General features: G+C 44.9%; 1 protein-coding gene across 4 annotated transcripts; it reads right to left on the reverse strand.

Moving 5' to 3' along the window:
* Positions 1–753: 753 nt before the first annotated feature.
* On the reverse strand, positions 754–25,751 carry WDR86 (WD repeat domain 86). Of its 4 annotated transcripts, XM_048321082.1 has the most exons (8): positions 25,354–25,493; positions 24,669–24,953; positions 21,810–21,951; positions 20,120–20,359; positions 19,927–20,035; positions 8,662–8,797; positions 3,843–3,946; positions 754–1,915 (listed from the first exon to the last, which is right to left on the reverse strand). In XM_048321082.1, exons 2-8 carry the CDS (start codon positions 24,829–24,831, stop codon positions 1,697–1,699), a joined length of 1,113 nt encoding a protein of 370 aa, XP_048177039.1. In that variant the 5' UTR covers positions 24,832–24,953; positions 25,354–25,493; the 3' UTR covers positions 754–1,696. The 4 variants fall into 4 exon arrangements, with proteins under 4 accessions (XP_048177039.1, XP_048176950.1, XP_048176864.1 ...); XM_048320993.1 differs by lacking the exon at positions 25,354–25,493 and adding an exon at positions 25,581–25,751 and having other exon boundaries at positions 19,927–20,359; XM_048320907.1 differs by having other exon boundaries at positions 19,927–20,359.
* Between the last annotated feature and the right edge of the window lie 225 nt (positions 25,752–25,976).

Consider the following 25,976-nt stretch of genomic DNA (forward strand, 5'->3'; position numbering starts at 1 on the left):
CTGATTGCATGTGCAGCTGCTGTATGCCCAGATTGGCTCTTGTGTCTCAGGTAGTGCATGTGAAGTTTTAAACAGAAAATACAGCCCAGGGGGTCTGAGCAACTCTGTCCATCTCCTAAAGGCTTCCTATTTAGTGTTGTCCTCAGAAGCAAAATACAGTCAGCTGCATGGCAAGCCACCACCAGCTCAGAAACATGTCACTGAGATACAATGACCAGCCTGAGAGGGTTACAGTGGAATTAAGTCTGCACAATGCAGATGACCTCCCAAATCAGGCTCTTGGTAGGCATTTCACATAATTTAAATGCTGTTTCCTACTAGATGTGGAAACCTGTCAGGTAAGAACTACCCAAGCCGCTTAGGAGGAGAGGAGAGCAGGGTCTGTGATGGGCCTGGCCCACTGACACACAGTGGCATCTTTGTGTGCCAGGTGACACCAGGGCAGCACTGAGTAAGGGCTCAGCACTCTCTCATCCCTGCTTTCCCTTAAGTCTGTGCTTTTGTGTCTGGTGACTCCTTCCCCTGATAGGGGAACTGAGCTTTGGCACTCTGGTGCCTCCTGGGAGGCAGGACAGTTCCACACATATCCAACTCCAACCCTAGCAGAGGGGGGAAGGCAAGAAATGTTTCCAAAAATCTATGTGAGTTTTTTTTCCCCATATTCCATCCATTCTTAACTGCTGTGCTTCTGCAGCCAGGCCACACCCCCTCTCCCCCCCATATATGAGACAAAAATAAAAACTAGACAGTCAGTTGTCTGTAGATACCACATGTTTATTAATCCATTCTAAAAAAGGATTACAGCAGTTTTATCTTGCTGTAGTACAGAATAAATAAAGCCATAAAAATAAAAACATGTGGTTAGATATTTTTGTACTGGTTCTACAAAGAGCGATATCTGCAAATAGAAAAATATAAGAACCCTTGTTAATTCATGGCTCAGTGGTTATCAGAGAAGGATGAACCTGGAAAAAGACTGGGAAAACTCTTGAGTTTGACTGTTTATCCAATGCTACTGGCAACGTAGCAAGACACAGCTTTGGGAGGAGGAAAGACAACACAAGGTCAGCAAATAGGGCTGAGGTTTAGCTTGTTCTGTGGCTTATGTTTTGTTAAAAAAAAAAAAAACAAATTAATTTCTGTCCTACTACTCCCAGCTTCCCAGAGAGGTGTCTAGTCTGCTTTAAACTCCTGCTGCAGAGCCAAACCCTCCTGTGCTGGCCTTGTCAGCCAATGCCTGACCCAAAGGTCAGCTTGAAGATGGAATTCAAGGCCATCTTTCACTGCAGGACACGTTTCACTGCCACACTGGGCTGAACAGGGGTCATGGGAGCGGGCAACAGCAATGGCAAAACATCTCATTAGGCACTTGGCAGCCAGAGATGAAACACCTCTGTGCCTGAGGGAATTGACATCAGCAGCCATCAGGAAAGTTCCTAATTGCACACACAGAGTGGTACCTCACCTGAACCACGCTGCCTCCCCTCCCAAGCCCAGAGCTGCTCAGCTGAGTCATCTGCAGCCACAGGATCTGACCTGAGTCCATTTGGCAGCCACAGAGAATCCTGGCTCCTCACACAGAGGTTCAGGCAAAGCCACTTCCCATCTCTTTCCAAGTTCTGGTTTACATGGACACAGTGGTGCAGAAAACAAAAGGTTCAGCTTTGCTCACTGACATAAAGCCTGCTCTGGGCAGTCACATCAGTTCAACAGCCTCGTGCTCCCCATTCTCCTGCTGTACCATACAGCCAACTTTATTGTTGAAGAGACGAGACAGACTCCCCTTCTGGGAGCTCCTGCCCTGCACAGACCTCTCCTTCTTCAAGCGTCGCTTATTTCTCTTGCATATTCCCCGGATGTCCCAAATCCGTAGTGTGCCATCATGGGAAGCTGTGTAGAGCAGCTCGTTGTGGATCTGGAACAACAGGGTCACACTTAATACCGAGCCATACGGCTTGGAATCGGCACAATCAAACTGTCAAAAGTCAGAGCAAACACAGCTTGATCCCAACACTTAGGCCTGAGCTCATTGCAAGAGTCAGTATAAATTATCACAAAAGCTGCTGAAGTGGGATGAGACATTACCAAGTCAGGACTCATTTCTCAGCCACTTCACAGAGCCATAAACAGCAAGTTATTTATAACCCAGACCCTCTAGAAAAGCAATGGAGAACTAAACCCAGTGTCAGAGCAGGCTGTGGCTGGGAATTTCTGCACTGTTTTCAGACTGCTGGTTTTGATGTGGAGCTTAAGTAGGCACCAAAATCATCATCAGTGGACAGCAGGGGGTTCTGCAATGCTTCCCTTCTCGCTTCCCTTTCTCCTTTGCAGTAAGTTATAAGTACAATTCCTCCTTCAAACTCCACTGTTCTTCAAAGCCTGCAGTAATTTAACCTGGATTCACTGCTGTGGTTTCATTTCCTTTATGAACCATTTGCTGCTGTTGGTAATGTTCCCAATTGTCCTCATCCTGCCCTGGAAGCCAGAAATCAGTCTTGATGATCTTCCTGTTCCTGCATCAGTCTTGTCCCCGCCATGGGTACTCTGTGCCAGCCTGCCCATGCTGTGACAGTGAGCATCCCCCTGGCTTACATGAAGCACCCCACAAGCACCACACCCCTCATCCAGCTCTCCTTAATATACTTAAGATCCCCTTAAGATTGCCACTTCTCAGTGCTCTCTCTTCCCAGGTTTTATTGCCCCTGTACAGCTGGAAATTAAGTTACAAAGAAGAACACAAAGCCAAGCTTTGGTCTTGTCTATTCTTGGGGCTGCCCAGGGTGATTCTATCAGGTACTCCCCAAACACATCCAGGTGCCCACCTGCTACACAGCAACTGCCCGGTACTGGGAGTTTGAAGTTTAAGATCATACAGCCCCTTGCTAAGTCAGAAGAATATACATGAGAAAACCATATTTACAACTTTATGTGCTTGGGATCAACTCCAAAAGAAATTTTATCTCCTCTCTTTTTCTTTGGACTGTCAGCCTGCCAGAATTACCAACGTCTCACACTGTTAATGAAAATCTTCATTCTGCACACAGCTTATACTGAGTTCCCAAGGCAGAAAGCTGCAGGTTCTTAGAGTGGCTGCTTCATCTCTGGAAGTGTTCAAGGCCAGGTTGGAAGGGGCACTGAGCAACATGGTCTCGTGGAAGGTGTCCCTGCCCGTGGCAGGGGGGTTGAAATGAGGTCCCTTCCAATGCAAACCCCTCTAAGATTCCATGGGTTTTGCATGGCCACCAAGGATTATTAATTCTTCCTGTTTTAACTATTAAATGCCAGTCTCACTTGAGCCTAGACAATATGCAAACATTAACTTTCAGTTTTTAGCCAGAAGCAGAGACTCCTCCATTTGCCTGGCAGGATGTGGGTCAGATATCACTGCTGCTTCAGACTGTTTAGGGATGCCATGCCCCAGGGCGGTTCGGGGGATGATGCTATAATTATTCTGCCTGCATAAGGCAGGAATTTCTTTTCCCCTTAGAGCACTGCAAACACTTATCATTAGTGTCTTGTAATGGAAAGGGTCTCATGAGGCTGGAGTCCATTCCATGCCTCACAAAGCATCAGTTCATCTGTCTCAGTTCTCGTGGCTGCTTATCCAACCTGACCTGAAAAATCCCCGATCCCAGACATGGGGTTGTCCCTGGGGACTTATTCTGTGGTTTCACTTATTATTATTAACAAGCTTTTGTAAAACTACATACAGAATATTCAAGTCTTATCCTAGAACAACATCCAATCCAAGACACACAGAACAGTCAGCCACACCAGTTCCCACAAAACAAATGAGGGAGCAACCAAAAGGAAGAAACCCCACCATGAAGCCCCTTCCTGACCTGGATACAGTTGATGATGAACTTGTGTCCTCGGAAGATCTTCTGCAGGACTCCACTCCTGGAATTGAAAGCTCTTGCACAGGCATCACCACTTCCTGTGAACACTGACACACAACCACACAGCACAGCCAGATGTGAGCAGTCACGTGAGGTCAGTTCATACAAGTTCATAAATGTACCTAAAACCAGCTCCCAAGGGACCATGACATATCATTTTGATTCTCTCCTCAGTCAAACCAGATCATTTTTATTCTGCTGACCCCAGCATGCTTACTTTCAGCTGTATTTTTCAAAACACTGAACTGTCTTCAGACTGAAGTTCCTACACACACCAGCATTTCACTCCACACATGCTTCAAGTATCTATTTCTGCTCTTCACTTCCACAGATGTCTCCCTGCCTAAACGTGCCTCAATAATTCTAAGTAGGCAATTTATCTCAAGTCTGGTTTCAAGGATTTCCACTCAACCTTTCATTTGTTTTGCCAGAGTTATTTACAGCTTTCCATTCAGTACTCCAGTGTCTCCATCACTTCTGCTGCTACAAGTGGGGCAGGGCTGGGGTAACTAAATTGAGCATGACCAGGAATGTTGGCTATTCATCAGGTTTCCTTAGAGTACCTTACATGTTGAAAGAAAAATTTCTCAGCACTTCAGGATCTTCAGATCAGGTCGCCACAACTGGTGCATCCAGAAACTGTAAGGCCATGTTAATATTTAGATTTTGTACTTAGCAATATGCCCAAAAAGGAGCCCATTTTTCTGCTTTAAAGGTTACAAACTCTCTTTATAAACACTCACTTTCCTTCAGTTAACCCAAACTCCTCAAGTTTATCTAGAGAAAAATATTTCAGAGCTGCAAAAAGCAATATATTCACTGGTCCCTGCATTTCATGTCTTTGTAAAAGCCACTAGCATGGAAAGAGTTTTACAAAACTGGAGTGCCTGAAGGCAACAGATTCCTTATCTTTTGGGAGAAGTCAGGGACTGAATCTCTAAAGAAGGGTGAAAAAATTATCATGGTAGTAAATTCAGGACTACAATAACAGATGAGAGAACAGACTATGTACTGCCACGAGCTTTTTAAATTCAAATGAAACAGCAGGGAGCTGGGCACCTCATGGGTGCACCTCCAAGAAACATCTGGATGTGGAAAATCAATGTCACTTTATATGGGCCACTATAATTCAATTTCCAGCAGAGTCCTGAAAAAGCATCATGTCCCACTCTGCAAATGAGTAACAACAAAGTAAAGCAGGGAACAGGTACTGATTTTTTTCCCAGTGAATGGAAATCACTTAATTCTGTTACAGACATGCCGGGAGTAGGAACCAATTAAGAGCTGTTTTCACTATGCAGCTGCCAGTTTACTTCAGCCATCAGGACTTTGCTTTTGACAGACATCCTTTATGTCTTTTGAACTGTCACTCTAGATTTAGGAAGTCTCTCTGCACCTCTGAGTTTCAAAGAAGAGCTGTTGATCTAACTCAGATTTAGCATTTAAATAAATACTTATATATACCACCTGTGAAATAAACAACAACAACAAAATAAAATTAGTTTTCATTTTTTACTTAATTTTCATAGATCCTTGGGAGAACAGTTTTGAAACATTCCCCTGGAACTTTTGCAACATGAAAAAAATATAAACCACATTAAATTTTTAACAGCTGTGCACATACTTCAAGAGAGAAATAATCAACATATCATTAAATAAATTAGATTGAGAACCAGCTGTAATATTCCCCATGCTATTAATTACACAAGCAGAAAAGCCACTGGAAACACATTTTGAGGATTTAATGCTTAGTTTTCACATCTGTCTGGACTCCCTGTACTCTATAAAGTGATTTTGGAAACCGACATGTATTTTTCATCTTTCTTCAACTCTATTTTCTTATTTAGACCACAAACTCTTTGGAGCAATGAGCCTTTGGGCACTGATCAGAGAGAAAGCAGAAGAATTAAGATCTTCTAACAGAAAATTACCACTTCTTGGCTGAGATGTATTTTTTCATGCACTGGTGCAAATGTGACATAAACCATAACAAATATAATTTATACTGAAGCGTTTTCTCCACATTTTTAAAAGACAGTTCTGATCCGTCCCAGGTGAAGTGACAGAATTTTAAGCTACACTAGTTCCAACACTGGTATCCAGTAAACATCTCTTTATAATTCCAATTCTAACAAAATTATTAGATAGTGTGGAAATAAGTAATGGATGCACCACAATAATGCAAGCAATCATACTATATAAATTAATTTTAAGGGGAAATTTCCTCTTTCATTAATTTAAATGCATATAGTGCATTCAAACAAATCCCTAATATTTTTCTAGAGCACTTTTTCTACCCTTCAAGTGGAACAATTCGATACTCCCTGTTTCACACTTTTAGTATTTTTGCATTTGATTTAAATTGAGATCTTAAATAACTCTGTGAACTCTTCTATCACACTACCAGGATGTTCTTCACAGATCTGACTAAATGCAGCAATATTGTCTTTATTTTAATTTAAAAAAAGAGTGTTGTGGAAAAATAATGTATGTGTATGGCAGGGACAGGGTGGTAGAATGAGGGGGAAGAGAGAGAAAGCTGCAGAGCTGATGGTGGTGGCATCAGATAATGAAACTTTTGTTTGAGCTAAAACTTTCTTTTCTTTACAGTCTGGTCTAGTCTCTACTGCTTGCATGAAGAGTAGGATCAACACTGAAGAAATGCAGCTCTGGAGGTTTCATTACTGAAGGAGACAGTCTCCATCTCTCACCCCGACACGAACGCTCCTCACAGGATCAGGCAAATACCAACTTAGCACAGTTAGCTCACCTTTGGCTAGTCTTGACAAATTCAATGTTTGGGTTTGTGTCTTTATAATGAAAAGGGGGCAAACACACAAACACACAAAATCATTGGTATTTTGTCTACCAATGATCATCCTGGATTACAATTTCTGGTTTCATTTCCCTTGCTCTACCTGCCTGCATCTTGGAGCAATAATAACTTCAAGGTGCAGTGTAGGTTCAGACCCTTTCCCCTTCCATTTCAGCCTTCTAGCCAACTGCAGAAGCTGAAATCAGCAGAAATTACTACTTGCAGCTAGGGGAGAATGGGGTAGTTCGTCCATGTAGGTGAGGAGAGCTGAAATAACCATAAATTACAAATAAATAAATTACAAATAAAAGCGGTGATGTGGGACTCATGCTGAAAGGAAGACCAAAAAAGGTTTCCTGACTAAAATTCTACCTCTGGGCTTGGTTACATGCTAAGTTTCCAAACATAATTAAGAAATCAATTCAGTTACTGGTTTATAAATGTAGTGAGGAAAGCATGGTGCCAGACAACTGCCACTAACTGTGCAGGTACAACTCTCTGCTAACATGCACCATCTTGCATCTGTCAGCCATTTATCACCATCACACTGAGGAGCTGCCAAAAGAGAGATCAAAGCCCAGATAGCAACCATTCATTTAGTGTGATGTGTTCACTTCATAGCTGAAGTGCAGAAACCAAAATCAGGAAAGCACTGTGAATGCCTAGGTTAGTTTAAGACATCCATGGCCATCTTCTTCAGGGTAGGAAAGAAGAGAAGGAGAGAAGAAGGAGAGAAGAAGGAGAGAAGAAGGAGAGAAGAAGGAGAGAAGAAGGAGAGAAGAAGGAGAGAAGAAGGAGAGAAGAAGGAGAGAAGAAGGAGAGAAGAAGGAGAGAAGAAGGAGAGAAGAAGGAGAGAAGAAGGAGAGAAGGAGAGAAGAAGGAGAGAAGAAGGAGAGAAGAAGGAGAGAAGAAGGAGAGAAGAAGGAGAGAAGAAGGAGAGAAGAAGGAGAGAAGAAGGAGAGAAGAAGGAGAGAAGAAGGAGAGAAGGAGAGAAGAAGGAGAGAAGAAGGAGAGAAGAAGGAGAGAAGAAGGAGAGAAGAAGGAGAGAAGAAGGAGAGAAGAAGGAGAGAAGAAGATCTTTCTTGGGAAGCAAGTGAAGGTACGTCAGGTCCAACACCAGAGGCAGGATAAGACCAGGATGGCACAGAGAGAGGTTCCCTGATAAAAACAGAAGTGCTGTCTTGCAACCCAAACCCAGACATGTAGAAGGAAAGCCAGCACAGAGAGGGATTTAAAGAGGGAGGTTTGATGGTCAGAACATACTGCTGTGTCAGCAATAGACACTGATGTACAGAAACCACTGTAAAGAGTGAAAGTGGGAGAGCTAAGTCCTGAACATTACTAAGGCAAGCACTGCTTGGCTACTGGAGAAAGTTGGTTTGGGGAACAAATCCATGAATGGGGACAGGTAATGGGAAAAAACTTGTGGAAAATGAGTCTAGGAGAATGTCAGAGCCTGAACAGGAAGCCTAACAGTTAGAAAGGAGCAGTGAGCATCTGAAGTGTGATTCTGGTTTAGGACAGGGTGTTACACAGAGTCTACAAGGCAGCAGAGGCTGGCACAGGGCTGTGTGTCCAGCAGCAGCAGCACTTTCTCTCCCTAGCACACAGCAGAAGCAGGTGACAGACACCAGACTAGTGAGGTTAAACCACAGCTACACAAACAACCCCCAGACAGCTCAGGATTTAAGCCACTTCCCTTGGCAACAAAAACAACAGAACTGCCTCTTCATTTGTGAGAAGAGGGAGGTGGAAAATGGAGGGAAGGTCTAAGCTTCCCACATGGAGTGGTGCAGCAGTTTGGTACTGAATGTAAACATGCTGGAGTTGAAAAAAAGTGACAACTTCACAAGCATTCAAAATTATTCTCCATTAACAACCTTCAATCAAAGACAAACACTGAAAAGAGACTGGAGGGGGCTGGACAACATAGGAAAGGCAACTTACAGATCCCAGCATGGTATTTCAAAGTGCTAACGCTGTGTTTGTGAGCCTTGTACGTCTGGATCCGCTCCCCAGTGTCTACAAACCAGCACTTCACTGTCCTGTCCGCGCTCCCCGAGTACAGGTGACGATTCACCAGCTGAGGGGAGAGAAAAACACATCAGCAATGGCCTCTCAGGCACCTCCATGAGAGAGCTGCACTGAAGGGACTCATCCCAAGTCAGTTTCCAACTCAACAATGAGCAACAAGCTGCACCTTGAAACAGAGGGGTGGTGAGCAAACCAACCTTGAGTTCCTCACAGTCGCATCTCCCACTGACTTCTGGGTCTTAAAAACAGCTCCCAGCTTTGAGAACATAAAAATTTAGCCCTTCTGCTGATGCCAGCAAGCAGGATTCCAGGGAGCTTAACAATGCTAACCCTACTTCCATAATCAGTTTCATTACTAAAGCCTCAAAAAACCCCCAGCAGTGCAGTTTCTGCAAAGCATATTTGACAAGAATTCTTACCAGACTGTAAGTTTTAGTTACAACAAAAAATTCAGAACAATTCTGAGTAACAAAAAACAAAAAAAAAGGTAAATTAAAATTAAAATCCTACACACCATAAACCAGGGCTTATGTTTATTATCACTCTGCACAAGTCAGTATTTGGAATGACTAGCTCTTCCTTGAAACTGTTCTGTATCTACATTTCCACAAGTCTTTTCAGACTGTTATTGAATGATTAAATAATTAACCATCCTGCCACAGGTTTTTAAAATATCTTCAAGCAGATTGTCTTCTGCTCTGTGTTTCCCAAAGAAGAACAGTGCCTCATTGCACCAGTCATCCTGCCCATTGTGAGAACTCACTGGTGGGGAGGATGGGGTTTGTTCCATACAGACAGGACAGGGAATGACAAAAGGAAGGATTGCAGTTGGGGAACAGAGACAGAGAGAAAATAACTGACCTGTGCAAGACTAAAAAACCAGCCAGTGCACAGTAAACAAACTACACCGAGCCTGGAAGCTCAGCAAGGAAAAACTCCACAGTGCATAGAAAAATCTGGCATTCTCTGTCTGTGTAAAGAAATCAAACTGAAGGTTTTCACAGCTATTGCTCTGTAGAGCCCAACTCCTGCTGAAGGCAGCCAGTCACTGCAACACCTGGCTGTAGCTCAAGGTAAGTTTTACAGACTTGCAGCAACCTCTGCATCACAGGGATGGAGAGACAGGAGGGAGAATCCTGACCCCCCACCAAGGAGTGGAATTTGCCTATGGAGCAATGAATGGTACCTTGTCTGCCCCCAAACACACACATCAGAAGGTCCAAATGACCAGCAGTGCACAAACCCCTGATGCTTCTCTGGTATCTCCAGGAAACCAACAAATGACAAACCAACTTGTCATGGTCTTGCTTGTAGGGCACTTTCAAGAGCTGGTTCTTCTGCCACCTTAGATTTGGTCCCCACTCTTTGCATACGCTGTATCTGTAAGGTTGGAATGTTGTTCATGCTCTTCCATCTCCACTCCCAATCCAAAAGGGAAAGACCCCATTCCCAAAAGGCATCAAAAGTGAGCTTTGTACAAAACAACACTGCCCTGTGTTACAACATGAAAAAAAAGGTTGAGATACGAAGCATTACAGTGATGGGATGGTGATAACCCACACAAGAAATGTGTGCAGGCAGACCAAGAGGCTCCCTGGCCACAGCTCCCACCAGCCCAGCTGGAGCAGGACATGCCACACATCCTCCCAGCAGAACCTGGCCTGTGGGAGAGATTTCATAGCTAAATGCCAGGAGCTTGTAAAGCACAAACCACTGTAAAAAGCCAGCAATACTTTGAAATGTCACTTCCTATTACTTTTAAGCTGTTTTAGGAACAGCATTAATACGGCATCTCCATGCGGAGAGAGTGCGAATGGCCAGCGGCACTAACAAAACCGAGAGCCACAAGTTAGCCTGAGGAAGGACTTTTAAATTTCAGTCTCTCCCTGAATGGGCATGAAGAGCATTGTCATGTGCACCTGCTAAATGGAAGAGGATGCTCTAAGGCAAGATCCTGCTGTGTGGTTCGTGGCCAAGTGTTGCATTTCTTTTTTAGACATCTTGCTAGCAGCATCAACCCGCCCACTGAGCAAGGAAAAACACTAAATTATAACCTCCTGCAGGTAAATGCCACTCTGCATTAATGGTACATTAGGTTAGGCCGCTTCATTTCTACATTTAAGTGGGTGTATCAATGCCAAAGTGAAACAAGAGAGCTGCAGCTTGCCTGGATTTGCTAATTTGTTAGATATAAAAATGTATTAAATTATGTGGACTTACTCAGGTAATTTATAGCACCAGGATTTTAAGAGCCTTAGAATCACAAAATGGTTTGGGTTGGAAAGGACCTTAAAGATCATCTCATTCCAAACCCCTGCTATGGGCAGGAACACCTCCCACTAGACCAGGTTGCTTCAAGCCCCATCCAACCTGGTCTTGAACACTTCCAGGGACAGGGCAGCCACAGCTTCTCTGGGCAACCTGTGCCAGGGCCTCACCACCCTCACAGCAAAGAATTTCTTCCTAATATCTAATCTAAATCTACCCTCTTTTAGTTTAAAACCTTTCCCCCTTGTCCCATAACTCCATGCCCTTGCCCAAAGTCCCTCTCCAGCTCTCTTGGAGCCACTGGAAGGGGCTCTAAGGTCTTCTCCAAGCCTTCTCTTCTCTTCTCTTCTCTTCTCTTCTCTTCTCTTCTCTTCTCTTCTCTTCTCTTCTCTTCTCTTCTCTTCTCTTCTCTTCTCTTCTCTTTTCTCTTTTCTCTTCTCTTCTCTTCTCCAGGCTGAACAACCCCAACTCTGTGCTTGTCTCCATAGCAGAGGTTCTCCATCTCTCTTCAGCATCTTCACAACATCCTCTGGACACGCTCCAACAAATCCATGTCTCTCCTGTGCTGAAGACTCCAGAGCTGCATGCAATACTGCAGGTGGGATCTCACAAGAGCAGAACAGAGAAGAAGAATCACCTCCCTTGACCTGCTGCCCACACTGGTTTTGCTGCAGCCCTGGATATAGTTGGCTTTTCAATGTCTGAGAGCTGGTGAGATGGTCAGCACATCAACCATTTCCATTACATTCAAAGCCTTTCTGCTGCCCCATGAAACACTTCTGTGCACCTTCCTCCCCCTCACCAATTTAAGCAGGTGAGCACAGTAGCAAAGGATTCTCAGCCCTGCATGGAAAAGGAAATATTAACAGGTTAAACTATCTACCAGATGCCACAGACTGAGCTTGCAGCAGACCCAACAGCAAAATCCAGGGCAGGCTCTGACTGTCACACAGCCCCTCATTCCCATGGCATTTTTATAAAACAGCATGAAATGGCTATCAGTGGAGAAAGCCATCAAGAGCTCTCAGCTCAGGCTGAAGTTGCAAATCAGATATGCCTTTAGTGACATGATAGGCATGATCTCATCCAAGTTGGTACAGCTTTCCACAGCTAAGATAGTCCCCATACAGTCACTGTGGTCTAGGACAATTCCTCTCTCTCATCCCGAGGCACATCTGAAACAGATCGTGCCTTAAAACTTGCTATTTCTCCTTCCCAACAAGGACAACCTTCTCAGGTGTAGCCAGATCAATTAAGGCAAGATCACTCCTCCTTCACTTGACTTAAGATAGGTCTAGCTTACAACTCCAGCCTAAGTTACAACACTTCAGATATCTGCATTTAATCTGTATTTAAAATAATAATCATCATCACTTTCTGTTCCCCCAGCCAAAGCACCTTACAAGCTGGCCTCACACTCTGTGGTTTAAAAACATTTAGTAGACACAGTTACATATTCCAGTCTGTGACTGCCCAGAGAAGAGGTGGTATTTCCAAACCTGTATTTTCCTTGGCTGGCTTTTGAGCACTTGGTTCACTTTGGCCAACTGCCCAACAAAGCTCTTGACACAGAAAACCATGGCCAGGCAAGGACACCTGTGGCAGAGTGGACAACACAGAACAGATTTGCAGCTCAGATACCAATGGGCTGAGTGGACATTTCAAACCCACACAGCTTCAAAAACATTAAAAACCTGACAACAGTTTGATGCCCAGTTCTAAAGCCTCAGCTAGACAGCAGAAAAAAAACCATTGCATTGATATTTGCAATTCTTGATTGTTAATTTTTCTCATTGCTATGAGAGATTTTGCTTTGAACCAGATGAAACGCTGAGACGTGAATGGAGCAAATTTGTCTTAACCCTCGGGCCAAAGCACTGGAGATGTAACTCCATGTCATTCCATGAAAAGGTTCAGTCAAACTGCCTGTGAGTTGCAGAGTAATAGCAGTAGCAAAAGACAAGTTGTAAACACTTCAGTAGTTACAGGTCTCATTAATAAGAAAAAGCTTGGTTGTAGCCCCCAAACACACCAGAATTTTAATAAAAAAACTAATTATCACATCCAGGGTTGGTCTCTCAAGACAATCACAACCCTGTTGCTTCACAAGCTTGGCTGAATGGATAAATGCAGCAGCTTAAGACAATTTCTACCCGTAAGAATGCCAAAAATATCTGCAAAAGAGCTGTTTAGCAGGTATTTCAACCTTACAGGAATGGACTTTGCCCTCCCAATTAACCTTTGCTATAAGAAACAATTTTTAAACAGCCAAGGAGAGGCAATTGGTTCTCCAAAGAGATTTGGACACATCCTTTTGCTGAGGGTCACTGTTGGGGTCCCTCCCCTGCCATGGAGCCCTGGGAGAGGGGCCCTGAGGGCACAGACACGGGGCTTCCCTGTCCCTGCTCAGCCTCGTTCCCATTGGTTGGTTTGTGTTCCCTGCGCGGGCAGAAGGACCCTTGGTCCCGTGACTGGAACAGTTCCTGGGCAGAGCTCCGGCCATGCGGCTGGAGAAATAAACATCTCTCTGAAACAGCTATCAAGAATCTGTCTGTCCATATATATTTCCTTTCCATGGGACTCCTGGTTTGATATATGCGTGTTGCAGGATCCCCACTGCAACAAATGGTGGAGATTTGAGAGCAGAACGATCCCCGATCCCTAAGCGACTGATTTGTGTGAGTAAACCCTGGAAACTTTGGATTCCTCTTCTTGGTTTTGCTTTGCTATTCCATATCTAAACTATGGAGGAACCGTGGGAAGACTCTTGGCTCTCAGAGCCGCATATGGACATTTATCTTAAACTTAAAATGATTCTTGAACAACGATTTGTAAATTTTAGCTTGATTCAAGCTCAAAAAGAACTGAAACACTTCCTGGCATGGTTGTTTAAGAACTTTTTCTATGTTTCTTGGGATTTAATTCTTACCAAGGGCTTTTGGAAAACCATTTGGACACAGTTAATACTGGAGTCAAAATATATGCCGATGGAAGAATATTTTCGTGAATATTATTTAGTTACCGAGACTGTTGAGCAATGTCAGCTGTGTCCTGGCGAAGGGAAGCCTGGCGCAGGGACTGTGCGGCCCAGGCCACGTGCACCGAGCGCTCTGAGAGCAGCAGCGAGGCAGTTCCCGCGCGCGGGCGGAGCCACGCAAGCCGCAGTGTCGGTGGCGGAGCGGGGAGCGGCGGGACCCGGCGGTGCCCGCCCGGTCCTGTGCAGCGCGTGGTGGAGCGAGCCCCGGGAACGCCCGGCCGAGAGGGGCGGCGCGCGGGCGGCGGGTGGCGGCGATGGCGGTGGAGCGGAGCCGTGCCCGGCCGAGACGCGCGCTGGAGCGGAGCGCGGGGGAGTCATCGCTCGGGGGCCCGGCCGAGACGTGGGTGCAGCGCCCGGCAGCGGCAGCGAAGCTGCGACCAGAGGAGGCGACGCACGGAGAACGGAGCGGCACGGCCCGGCCCGGCCCGCGCGGCCCCGAACGCGACCCCGGGAAGAGCGCGCAGGCACCAGCAGCTCCGACAATTCCAACACGGGAGCGACCGAAGGAGAGAGCAAAGACGCAGCGAGACAGAAAACAGCAGCCACTCGGAAAAAGGAAAAGATCATAGCAACTAAGACCTTAGGGATAGTAAAATGGTATAATGTTAAGCAAAATTATGGTTTTATAACAAGGTGTGACAACCAGCAAGACATATTCGTGCATAGAACTGCTATTAAAAAGAATAACCCTGAAAAATGCATCCCAAGCTTGGGAGATGGAGAGGTGGTGGAATTTAATATTGTACTAGGGAGAAAAGGGTTACAAGCATCGCAGGTCACTGGGCCTGATGGTGTTTCTGTAAAAGGCAGTATATATGCAAAAAATCGTAGTCATGTTAGACAGTATCTCCATTGTAAGCCCCCCCTACAGTTTCCCTTTCCTAATCCCACCTTTCCCTTTTACCCTATGTCCTATTACCCCCAGTGTATTCCCAATCCGTTTTTTCACCCATGGTTTCCCTCACAAAACCATGCTTTTGCCAATTGTTTCCCCAAAAATCCCTTTCCAATGCCGAGTGGGGGATGAAAAGGGGGAGGGAAGAAGTTAAACCCTCTCCTGCCTCAGTTTCCCCACAAAGCATGCTCAGAGAGTTCTGTCTCCCTTCTGTCAGCCCTAAGATGTTCCACAGAATCTGATTGGACATTTAAAGACTCAGGAGGGTGGCTTGTTTTGTTTTGAAACGGTCCTTGTTATGTTTATCCAGTTGTTTTCATTCTCCTTTTATTAAAATAAAACGGGTGAGGTGTTGGGGTCCCTCCCCTGCCGTGTAGCCCTGGGAGAGGGGCCCTGAGGGCACAGACACGGGGCTACCCTGTCCCTGCTCAGCCTCGTTCCCATTGGTTGGTTTGTGTTCCCTGCGCGGGCAGAAGGACCCTTGGTCCCGTGACTGGAACAGTTCCTGGGCAGAGCTCCGGCCATGCGGCTGGAGAAATAAACATCTCTGAAACATCTAGCAAGAATCTGTCTGTCCATATATATTTCCCTTCCACGGGACTCCTGGTTTGATATATGCGTGTTGCAGGATCCCCACTGCAACAGGTCACTGCACTCAAACTGGCTCCCATGAACTCCAAGATGAGTTCACATCAGCAGCCACGTATCCCATCACCACCTTATTCTTCTCGTGGGGGTCAGTGTTCCTACAATCTGGAATTTTGGTCTTCTGTTCACAGCCACTTCTAAGTCCAAAATCACCAAGCTGGACCAATCTCAAGTTACAACTATGTAAGGCTTGGGCCGAGTTAAGAGTTTCAGGATCCCATTCAAACCACATCCATTTTAACAAGCTAACAAACTCCCTGTGGTCAAGAAATTGTTGGCACTTTTTTTCCTGAGAATCCATCTAGAATGAGCTCTCTGGGCTGGCTGTTAAGAGAATGTTTTTCAACTTTTTTACCGCAGTGCAAAGTGATGGCCCAGAAACATGTTTCATTCTTAGAGGTGTTGCACACCTTCACATTCCTCTCATTCACATCTTCATCCTCTGATGCAACAAATACAAACACAAATTATGAAAAAATCCGTGCACTTAATTTAACTGGTGTGGCAAGAAAACATTTCTTTACCCCACATGATCACAACAGTTAAGCACATAAACAGAGTTCAGGCAGTGGCTTTGTTCAAAGCATTCTTTTCTTCTAGTCAGCTTTAAAAGGCAACTGAAGGGAATGGTCCAAACAAAGGATCTTTTGCAGGAAAACCAGAAGCAAGTCTTTGCCCACTCATGTTCACGTTCTTCAAAAGGGAGTTTTCTTGCAAGAATGTTTGCTGTAGGATCCAAGCTAAATTCCAAGCTGGATCATTTCTCTCTGCCAGCTTTGGGCAGCACAATTTTGATAAATACTTGGAGGCAGAACAATCACCAAGGACAAAGCAATCCTTGTGAACAGTTTGCAAAGCTTCTTAGGAGAGACATTTAGAAAAACATACACAAGTAAATATTTAAATCAGGGTTATTCAGCCTATTGCAGGCAGTCACATTAAAGAAAATGCATGTTTGATTTTAATTGCAAATATTGGTCTTTAGCCAGGCCTGAAATTTTTAAGTGGAAGAATGAGCATGAGCTATGTGATTACACTCAGCCCACCCTTGCTTTTTCCCATCACTTCCTATAAAATCTCATTATTGGCTCTTATACGAAGAGGGAGCTCCCAAAACAGCTGCTGTACTTTGTCTGCCAAGCTATCAACACACCACAGGAGAAGGAGAGTGAAGAGTTCTGGCTGCTCCACTGCGAGTTACCTTGCCTGACTGGGAAAGTCATGTAATCAATGCTGCCAAAGCACCTAACATGGACCCAGTTCCCACTGCAGATAGAAAGCCTCCCAGCAGAACCTCTCTCTGTGCAATTTAAATGGTGGAAGAAAGAGAAAAGTGGTATTATCACAAGCTGCAGAACTCCTTTGGCAGCAGAGCACACACAGTGGGTTCAGCTGGTCACCTTCACCAGATTGACTCCTGGACAGCAGGACAAGCCTGGGGAATATGAACAGCTCACCCTCATCTCTCCCTTGTCCAGAACCACCAAGGACAGGGGACAAGGGAAAGACCAAAGCTCACCAACACTTTCTGTTCTGCCATGCTAGGTAAGAGTCGTTTCCAGGCTCCCCTACTTACACTACCTGGCAACAACACCTTAAAGGATCTTCAAGCAACTGGGGAACATTGAAAATCTCAACGTGTCTGTAGCATCACTCCCCGGCTTTCCACACACCAGCACTGCAGGAAGCAGCGTGGAAAACATGGGTGTGCTTTATGGCTATCTACCCAGAAAACTCCTTCAAGAAGCTCCAGGAATTTCCATTCACTGCTACACCAACACTATTGGTGTTTACTGGAAAGTAATGGGAGATGACTGGAACAGGCCAGACGTAATTTGCAGAAGTTCAGAACATCCCGGAGCATTCCTGTTAATAACAGCTTTTTAAAGTTGGGGAAAATATGGTCTCAATATCCAAATTTTTCCTGATCTGCGTCCAGGATGAGGAATCGCATTGAGTATTTCTCAAACTTTTTGAAAGGTCACCCTCCCTTAGGGATCTTTATTTGAATAAATAAAATGAAAAGAAGTCTCTATTTTTCTTTTCCTTTTTTTCTCCCCACACAAGCATTGTACCACCCAGAGAACAGGTAACTGCCTTCAATTCCTGGTACCAACCCAGCTCCTCCAGGACAGGAGAGTGAAAATCGGATGTAATTAGCAGCTCACTGTTGCACTGAAGAAAACAAATTACTGTCATCAATTAAAACTGCTGGCTACTGTAAGCAAATCACAACTACCTCCGAGTCCTCCTGACCCAGGGTCTAAAAAATACCATTCCAACTCACTGCCACAGATTGCAACACTGTCACCAGGAAGCCTGAGGCAAAAAAGGCCCCCAGCACATATTGAGAACAAAACAAAAATAGTAATAAAAAAACCACCTCTATTCAGGAAGTTTCCTTTCTGTTGAAACATCTTTGTATGGATTCTGGTGATTGACCCCTTTCTAAAAGAATGAAAATACCATGTGGGCTGTGCTGAGTGGCAGCCAAGTGGAACAGAAGGGATAGTGTTGAACCCAGAAAAGCAGAGAGAGGAATTAGGAAAGATCGACAGCCCAAAGCTATTCAACAGCAGTGACTGCTTAAGCTGGGATAAGTTTGAGAGGCCTGAACACTAAATGCTCTCTGTGGGGGCTGTTTGTACCTCAGCTGGACCCTCCCAGCCCCACACACTAACTGGTGATGAGAGAAGTGAGGGGCTACCATATCAAGAAGATTTGGCCAGGGCTATTGCTGACACAGTCTTGGCAGCAGCAGCAGTCTTGTGTACTCTGAATTGTTCAGGTTTTCCAAATAGATGTATTGGTTTTGCTTTTCTTCTCCCGTACAAGAAGTTCTGTTTGTTTAAAGCCATTGTTTAACTGTGCTCACAAGCATTGCTCATTCCTGAGCATTCAAAGGGCGTAATTGAATTTCCCAGGCTTCTGGGAGAGGTCAAGCCAGTTTTGTGTAACAATTTTAGCAAGAACCCAATTAAATTAAAGCAACCTCTGTTGTTGACAATCTGTGCCTTGGAGAAGGGTTACAATTAAACAACAAAACATAGCGTGACACTAAGGACAACAACAGATTTACTTCAGCATCCTCAGAGTACATTACTACAGTATCATAAAAATAAGGTTTAACACTGAGAATTTATCCAAGCAAGACAAACATTACTCCAGGGCAATACGATTTTGTGGGGGTTTGTTTTTTTTTCCTTTCTAAAACTGAAGGAAAACAGAATTCCTTCAGTACTGCTATGTTTTTAGTCCACTAGTGTCAGCTGTAACTACCTTATTTAGAAACAAAGGCAACTTTTACTAAAGAGCTGTTAAAGATACATCCTGCAGCCTCTGTAAGGGAAAAACATTTATGGACAGCAAACACAAACAGGGAGAGCAGCGAGAAAAACTACTGTCATTAACTTCAGTCAGACACATACATGTATAAACATTTATGCTGACCTGAAACTGAGTTACAGACCATCTGGTACTCTCTTTAAATACACTATTAGCATTTTCTGGTGGATAATGAGTGTACAGGATAAGTGCTTGTGCGATAGTTTCCCTCTCGCTTCATCTGCCTGAACTCCTCCTCTTCCCTGCAACATTAACAAACCTGGCAGCATTCAACAGAAAAATACTGCAAACAGAAAAACAGAGTATAGTTTTTCAGATCACATTACATTTTTTCCCCTCTCTCCTCCATCATTTCCTGATTTCTCTCCCCCATGCTCTGCTTTTCTTTTCCATTTTCCTTGCCCGTTCTCTTGTCTTGGCCATCTGTTTCTCCCTTTCTTCTCTCAAATCATGTCTGTGTGGTCTTTAATGTAGGATTTCTTTCAGCTTTATGCTTTCCTATTACCTTTTGCCCACAGTTTTGGGTTGGGCTTTGGGTTGGGTTTTTTGAAGTTATCTGGTTTACTCTGAGTGTTTTTCCCGTCCCCTTTTTAAGTTACCTGACCCTGTCCCTGTTTATTTGCTCAGGTTATTATCTTCAAAGTCTGGTGATAGTGAGCCTGATTACACAATCCCACTCAGATGAACAGTGCTCTCAGCACACCTACTCATGAGTTCCACAACCTAGTGGGATTTATATAGATATTGAGCTAGAAGTTAGACCAGGGCAACCACTAGAAGCTAAGAGGAGATCAGAAAGTGTTTTAGAGAAAGAGGGTTTGCCTCAAGACCAGAGAGCACTATTCTTTTGTTACTACATGAATATTTAAGCTCACCATTTATAACCTGTCTCAGAAGAGCTTCTTTATGAATGAAAAGACACCTGAGACCCACATGAGTTAAGACATAGACACCCAAAGGCTCTCAAGGAAACCTCTGCCCTTACCTCTAGGCAAATTACTGATCCTTGGTGCTCTTTGAAGACTTTCAGCTGCTCTCCAGTGACAATATTCCAGGTCCTGATGGTGTAATCCGTGCTGCCAGAGAACAGCTCCCTGTTTGGTGCATCAAGTATAAGGCATAAGACGGCCCCAGTGTGTCCCAGCAGGGTCTGGTAGCAGCGCCCGCTGGACACCCACCAGACCTTCACAGTGCAGTCCGTGCTCCCTGTCACCAGCAGGTCCCTGCTCACTTTCTCCTCCTCCTCCTCTTCCTCCTCCTCTTCTTCCAGCACATCCCTGGAGGAATAGTGAGCTAGAGTCAGGACACAGTTCCGATGGCCCCGGAACTCCTGGATTTGTTTCTCTTTGTCCACACTCCAGCAGCGGGCTGTCCTGTCATAGGAGCCACTGAAGAGATAGTCCTTGGCAACCAGGATTCTGCAAAAAATAAAGTTTGTGTGTATGAACAGTATTGATCTTTTCACATAACCATCTTTTGTTCCAATTTCAGTGCCAAGTACCCCAAAGTATGAAACAGCAGCATGAACATAACATCTTTGGCATTTTTAAAAACCAAACACTTCCCTGTTTCTACTTTTAAAATTGAGATCCCTCATTCAGGTACACTGATGCAGATATTTTCACACTATAGCACTGTAAATTTGAGCATTTTGTTTTGCTAAAATCCCTTCCATCTGGGATTATGAACTTTCTTAAGTTATATATAATACCTAGAAGTTTGTTGTGTTGTTTGGTTTGGGTTTGTTGGGTTTTTATTTAATTAGTTAATTTTTGGTAATTATTCACTTATACTTCTTTATAAAAAATTATTTAAAAACAGACCTATGACAATAACTTAGAATTAGAACAATAACAACACCACAGCAGCAAAACAACATTCCAGGAATCTGAACTATAACTGACAGTGTGAAAATAGCCATCTTTCCATCATCAAGTAAGGAGACTGCAAGAAAAAAAAATACACCTAATTTCACTTATTTCAGGATCTCAAAAAAGGTAAAGCAAGAGCACCCCACTTATTACATAACTGAAGAGCAAACCAGAGTTTACAGCTCAGGAATTCAGCTTCCTGGGCCTTCAAAATAATGAGTTGTAGCTGCACAAACATACAATAACAGAAAAATCTCTACAGTTCATCTTTCCAAACCAGAGATAGAGAACATCCATAACTTGCCTTCTTTGTCAGCTGAGCTTGGTCCTCTGGAACCTTTCAAACAGGCAACAAAATCATATGAATGGGGAACACATTTCCCATTTGCTGATTCAAGCAAAAATCAGGCCAGTGCCAAAACACAGAGCCAGCCTTCCTAACTATTTACAGAATCTCGCTACATATCATATGTGTTTTGAGTTTAGAAAGGAACTAAAAAGCCCACATGCCCACAAGAAAAGAAATGTTAAAAAAATACCAATCTTTGACTGCTCTATTTGTCATTAATTAAATCCAGTCCAACTATTACTACACACTTCAGATGGACAGGCCAGTAAGCCACACACAGTAAGTTTATTATTACTTCATTTGCCCAAACAGAAATAATAATTACAGAAAAATCCTGATTTTATCCCTCTTGCTGACACAAAAGCTTGCCGCAATGTTTTTAAATCTATTTATCAGAAGCATCTGTTATCAATTGGATAATTTCTTCTGGAATTTCTTTCCTAGACCTGGATTCCATTCCCCTGCTGTGTGCCTTTCATTTCTCTCCTATCTGTGTCAGCAGTGTTGCTAGAAAAACTAATCACTGCAGCACAGAACATGAACTCTGGGGTTTCCACAGCCCCTTTTATGAGTGCAGTAATGGGGAACTGCAGTGAAATGATAAAATGTGTGATAACAGATGACAGAAACATGAGGGGAGAACCCCACCTGTTGACAATTGATGTGTGGCCTCTGTAAATGGCCAAGCACTGCCCGGTCACTACGTCCCACTTCCGAATGGTGTGGTCAGCACTGCATGTGAAGGCAGCCTCGTTCTCCAAGTGGCAAAAGGTGATGTAACTTTCATGTCCTAGGAATAACAAAGGAAATCAGTCACTGTGCATGTAGACTAGTCCAGCTCTTCACCTTAACCAAAAGAAAAATACAAACTAATGTACCAAAACTCCAGTTTTAAATGCACCACTGTGCTCTTCACATTTAAGGATTTGTGTAAAGCACAACCATTTCAAGTCACAGCAGAAAAATTCACTAGTATCAGGATTAAGTGAAAGAGTAAAACAGTACAGTTCCACCAATCAGGTAAATCAAACAGTATTATAAAAATGCAATGAACTAAACTAATATCAATATAATAAAACTCAGACCAATTAAGTTTGAAACCAGTAGAAAACGAGCTTATTTTTTTAAATTAAAAAATGCTTTTTCTTCCTTCTTCTGAAATCAGGGAGAAAAAGGCTGCATTTCATCCCAGCCCATTTATTGTCAGGACACAAACAGTCATAAATCAAAGCATGAAACTCTGAAAAAATGACCTGAGACTTACCAGCAAGTTTAATTTCATTGTCCAGGCAGAATGAAAAGCAAACAAAAAAACATATCAGGTAAATAGTTAGCCAATTCTTTCTCCCACCATGCCTAATAACATGAATAAACACCAGAATTTTCTAAATATCACTATACCTTCAAGAAAATTACACAGAAAGAATAAACAAGAGCACAATTGTTTATACAGTATTCAGAGTATACAGAGATTCTACAGTTACAATAAAAACAGACACAACCACTGGTCTAAAAACATCCCACTGACAAACAAGGCAATGCTAGAGAAGAGGAAGCAATATTACCACCTCAAGCTTTTGGCGTTGCTTAGCAAGATATGTCATTTTTCTATTGTAACAATAAATGCACCACATTTAAAAATCACCTTAGGATTCAAGTCCCAGCTTCATCCAAGACCTCTTGTGTGAAATTGCTGTCACCTATCTAATCATTGGACTACTATTACCTTGAACCCTTGTGTTTTAACATTTAGACTGTAAGCTTTCAGGAGCAGAACAGTTTCCTCTTAAGTCACTATTACAAGAGTGACAGTTATGGTTGAAGTTGGTGGGCCCTACTGTGACTTAAATACGATCCTTTGAGAAAAAAAAAAAACTAAGAAGGGCAAATGTGATTAAAGAGAGACAGATGGACAAAGGTATTAGAAAAACAGAATGTTGTAAAATAAAGAGATGGTAAAAAAACAGAGGGAAAGAAGACTGCCCAGTAAAACAGTTTCACTGACTGCAAAAAACAGATTTCACTACAACTCCTATAGTTCAAAAGCCTTATTGTAGTTCAAAAGCAAACAAGTATCCACACTACAAACATATGGCTTGTTTCCTCTAAAGAAAATTCATCAGATGCCAAAAATTAAACAGATCATCAGGGCTATAAGCAAAACTACACTCATTCTCCCATATTTGTGAAACTTTCTGCAAAGCAGCCTGAATGGATCAGGTTGAAATCACTGGGATTTTTCTTACAGCATCTTGTAATCCAGCTCTGAGATGAAAATAGCACCTTGGTTACCGCACCAAAGTCTGCCAGTCAGATTTTAACCATCAGTCATACCCGACCCACACACAGGATGCCAAAACCCCCTGTGGCAGACAAGGTCTGGTGCTGGTCTGGCCAAAAGCAGCCACCACACAAGTCTACTGGTTGTGCTGTGGTAGAGCTTGAAACTGCACTAGAGATACAGGTTTATCAGTAATTATAGCTTGTAAAATTAAAATTGACACGACAACTCTGTGTGTGCAAAAGTATAAAATACATACAATTATCTGATTCGACTGACAGTTAACAAACCACCCAGCCAACCTTCTTCAGAGTTTACCCTAAACACTGGCACTACTGGCAGATTCCATAATAATGAATGCTATCCAATACATTTCTCTTTCTAGTTAAAAGTTAATTAGTGGTTTAAAAGGATTTCTAAGCCTAAAGCAAATGCAGCGAGTTTTCCAGAAGCTAGAACCATGGCAGGATGTGGGGAAAAAAGACAATACTCCATAGTGAAAAACAAGCAAGCAAGCAAACAACAAGGAAATCACAGCAATGTGATTTCTTCTTTGGAAGAAAAAAACATTAGAAATTCCAAATTTAACAGCTTTATTTTTTCTGTATGAAAAGAACATGAGTGGGAATACAAACATCTTTATCCCATATCTAGATGTTTGCATGACCGCCCTGTCTACAGAGGTTTTTTTTCTTTTCAATTACTAATATGCTAGTCTAAGGATAAATTTTGTTTAAGATGCAAAATGAATTGAAACTGAAAAAGCCCAGCAATTAACATTGCTGTGTGTCAAATGAGGAGGGAAAACAAAAGTAACCTATTTTAGCAAGGTTCCTTTCCAGACCTCTGGGTCAAGAGGTTCTAAATAAAGACTACCTGGAAATGAGATGATTAAAAGGACCGGAAAAAAAAAAAAAAGGGGGGGGGGAGGGGGGGGAAGAGAATAACAAAAAGTAAGTCAGTATTGTTTCCCAGTGTAAAACAGGGCTTCTAGAAATTGACATAAGTTAAACAACTTCGCACACCCTGAGATAAAAGGATCCGTGCATTCAGTAGTGCTGGTAACCTGTTTTGGGTTGAAATAGCTCCTGCTTCACGTTGCTATAATAAACACCAAAACAAGCAGGATTTTGGCTGCCCGGCAGGGACTGAAAGAGACCAGAACATGCTGTGTGGCCTGTGCCATGCTTCAGACCCAAACCCCAGGCGAAAAGCCGCTGCCGTACCTTGGAAGTGTCCGTGGCACTGGCTGTCGGCGGTGCTCCAGAGCCGCGCGGTGCCGTCCTCGCTGCCCGTGAGCAGCCGCTGCCCGTCGGGGCTCAGGCTCAGCCAGTTGATGCCCCCTTGGTGATCCGTGCAGACCTTCACGGCCGAGCCGCTGTTCCCCATCCCGGCGCAGATCACGGGCGCTCTGCAGCCCCCAGACCGTGGTCGGGACCTCCGGCCGTGCCCCACAGACAGACTTCTGCCATTACCTCAACTCCGGAACATCAGCGCAGCAGTCCAGGCTCCTGCACAGGGACACAAAGGGGGAACGGGAGGGCGCGTTAAATCATTTCATCTCTCCCTGGATGCATCGTTTCCTCAGCCAGGATGAGCCGAAGCTATTGAGCGCCTGTTTCCCCGCAGGATCCGAAGCCCCACGGCGGCAGACGGGCGCACGCGCTGCGCGGGGTGCCCCTTCCATGGGCACCGGGGCACGTTCAGCCCCTTGCGGGGACTCAGCCCGGGCGGCGGTACCGCTACCTGGTGCCCTCGCCGAAGCTTCTGCTTCTGAAAGCAATCTTAGGGCTGACTTGGGGCACGCCGAGGAGGCAACGCCTCCGAGATGGGAGCCCGGGCTCAGGCGGCCCCCAACGCCCCGGGCTACCGCCATCCCTTCCACACGGCCGCCGGCATCTCGGCACTTACCGTCCCCGGCACGGCTCCAGCGGAGCGATCCCGCACTCGCCCCCCGGGCTGGGGGAACCTGCTCCAGCCGGGGCACCGGAGCCACCGCCGGGCCGACCACAGAGACCCCCCCCCCCACCGCCGCCGCCGCCTCCGCCCCGCGGGGAGACGGGAAGGGCTCCCGCCGTGCCCCCTCAGCACACCCCGGGGCGTGCCTTCACCCCCCGCCCCGGCCCTGCCTCCATTACCCCCCGCTCCACGTTCGAGCTGCTTCCCCCCGCGGCGGCCGCCTCGCCCCGCCCGCGCCTCGTCCTCCGCTCCGGAGGTGCCCGGCAGCGCTGCCCCTCCGGGACGGCCTCGCCCCGCAGCGACTCCCCTTCCCGGGGCTGCAGCCGCCCCTGCCGCAGCTCAGTCTCCCGGCGGGGCGGGGGCAGCGCAGGGGCGGGAGGGTCTCTCCCGGCTGAGGTCCCGTTAACAATCGCGCTGCAGCCGGAGCAGCCCGACAGCACCCCCGCATCCCCGGCGGAGCCCCTGGGCTTGTCCCGGGGGAGGCAGCGCTTCCTGCGGCACGTTCGCCCCTCAGGACGCCCGGGGGCACCCGCCCCGCCGCGGTGTCCCGGCCGGCAGCGGCCTTTCCTGCCTGG

Source organism: Corvus hawaiiensis, chromosome 1 (genome assembly GCF_020740725.1).
Source record: "Corvus hawaiiensis isolate bCorHaw1 chromosome 1, bCorHaw1.pri.cur, whole genome shotgun sequence".
Classification (NCBI taxonomy): Eukaryota; Metazoa; Chordata; class Aves; order Passeriformes; family Corvidae; genus Corvus; species Corvus hawaiiensis.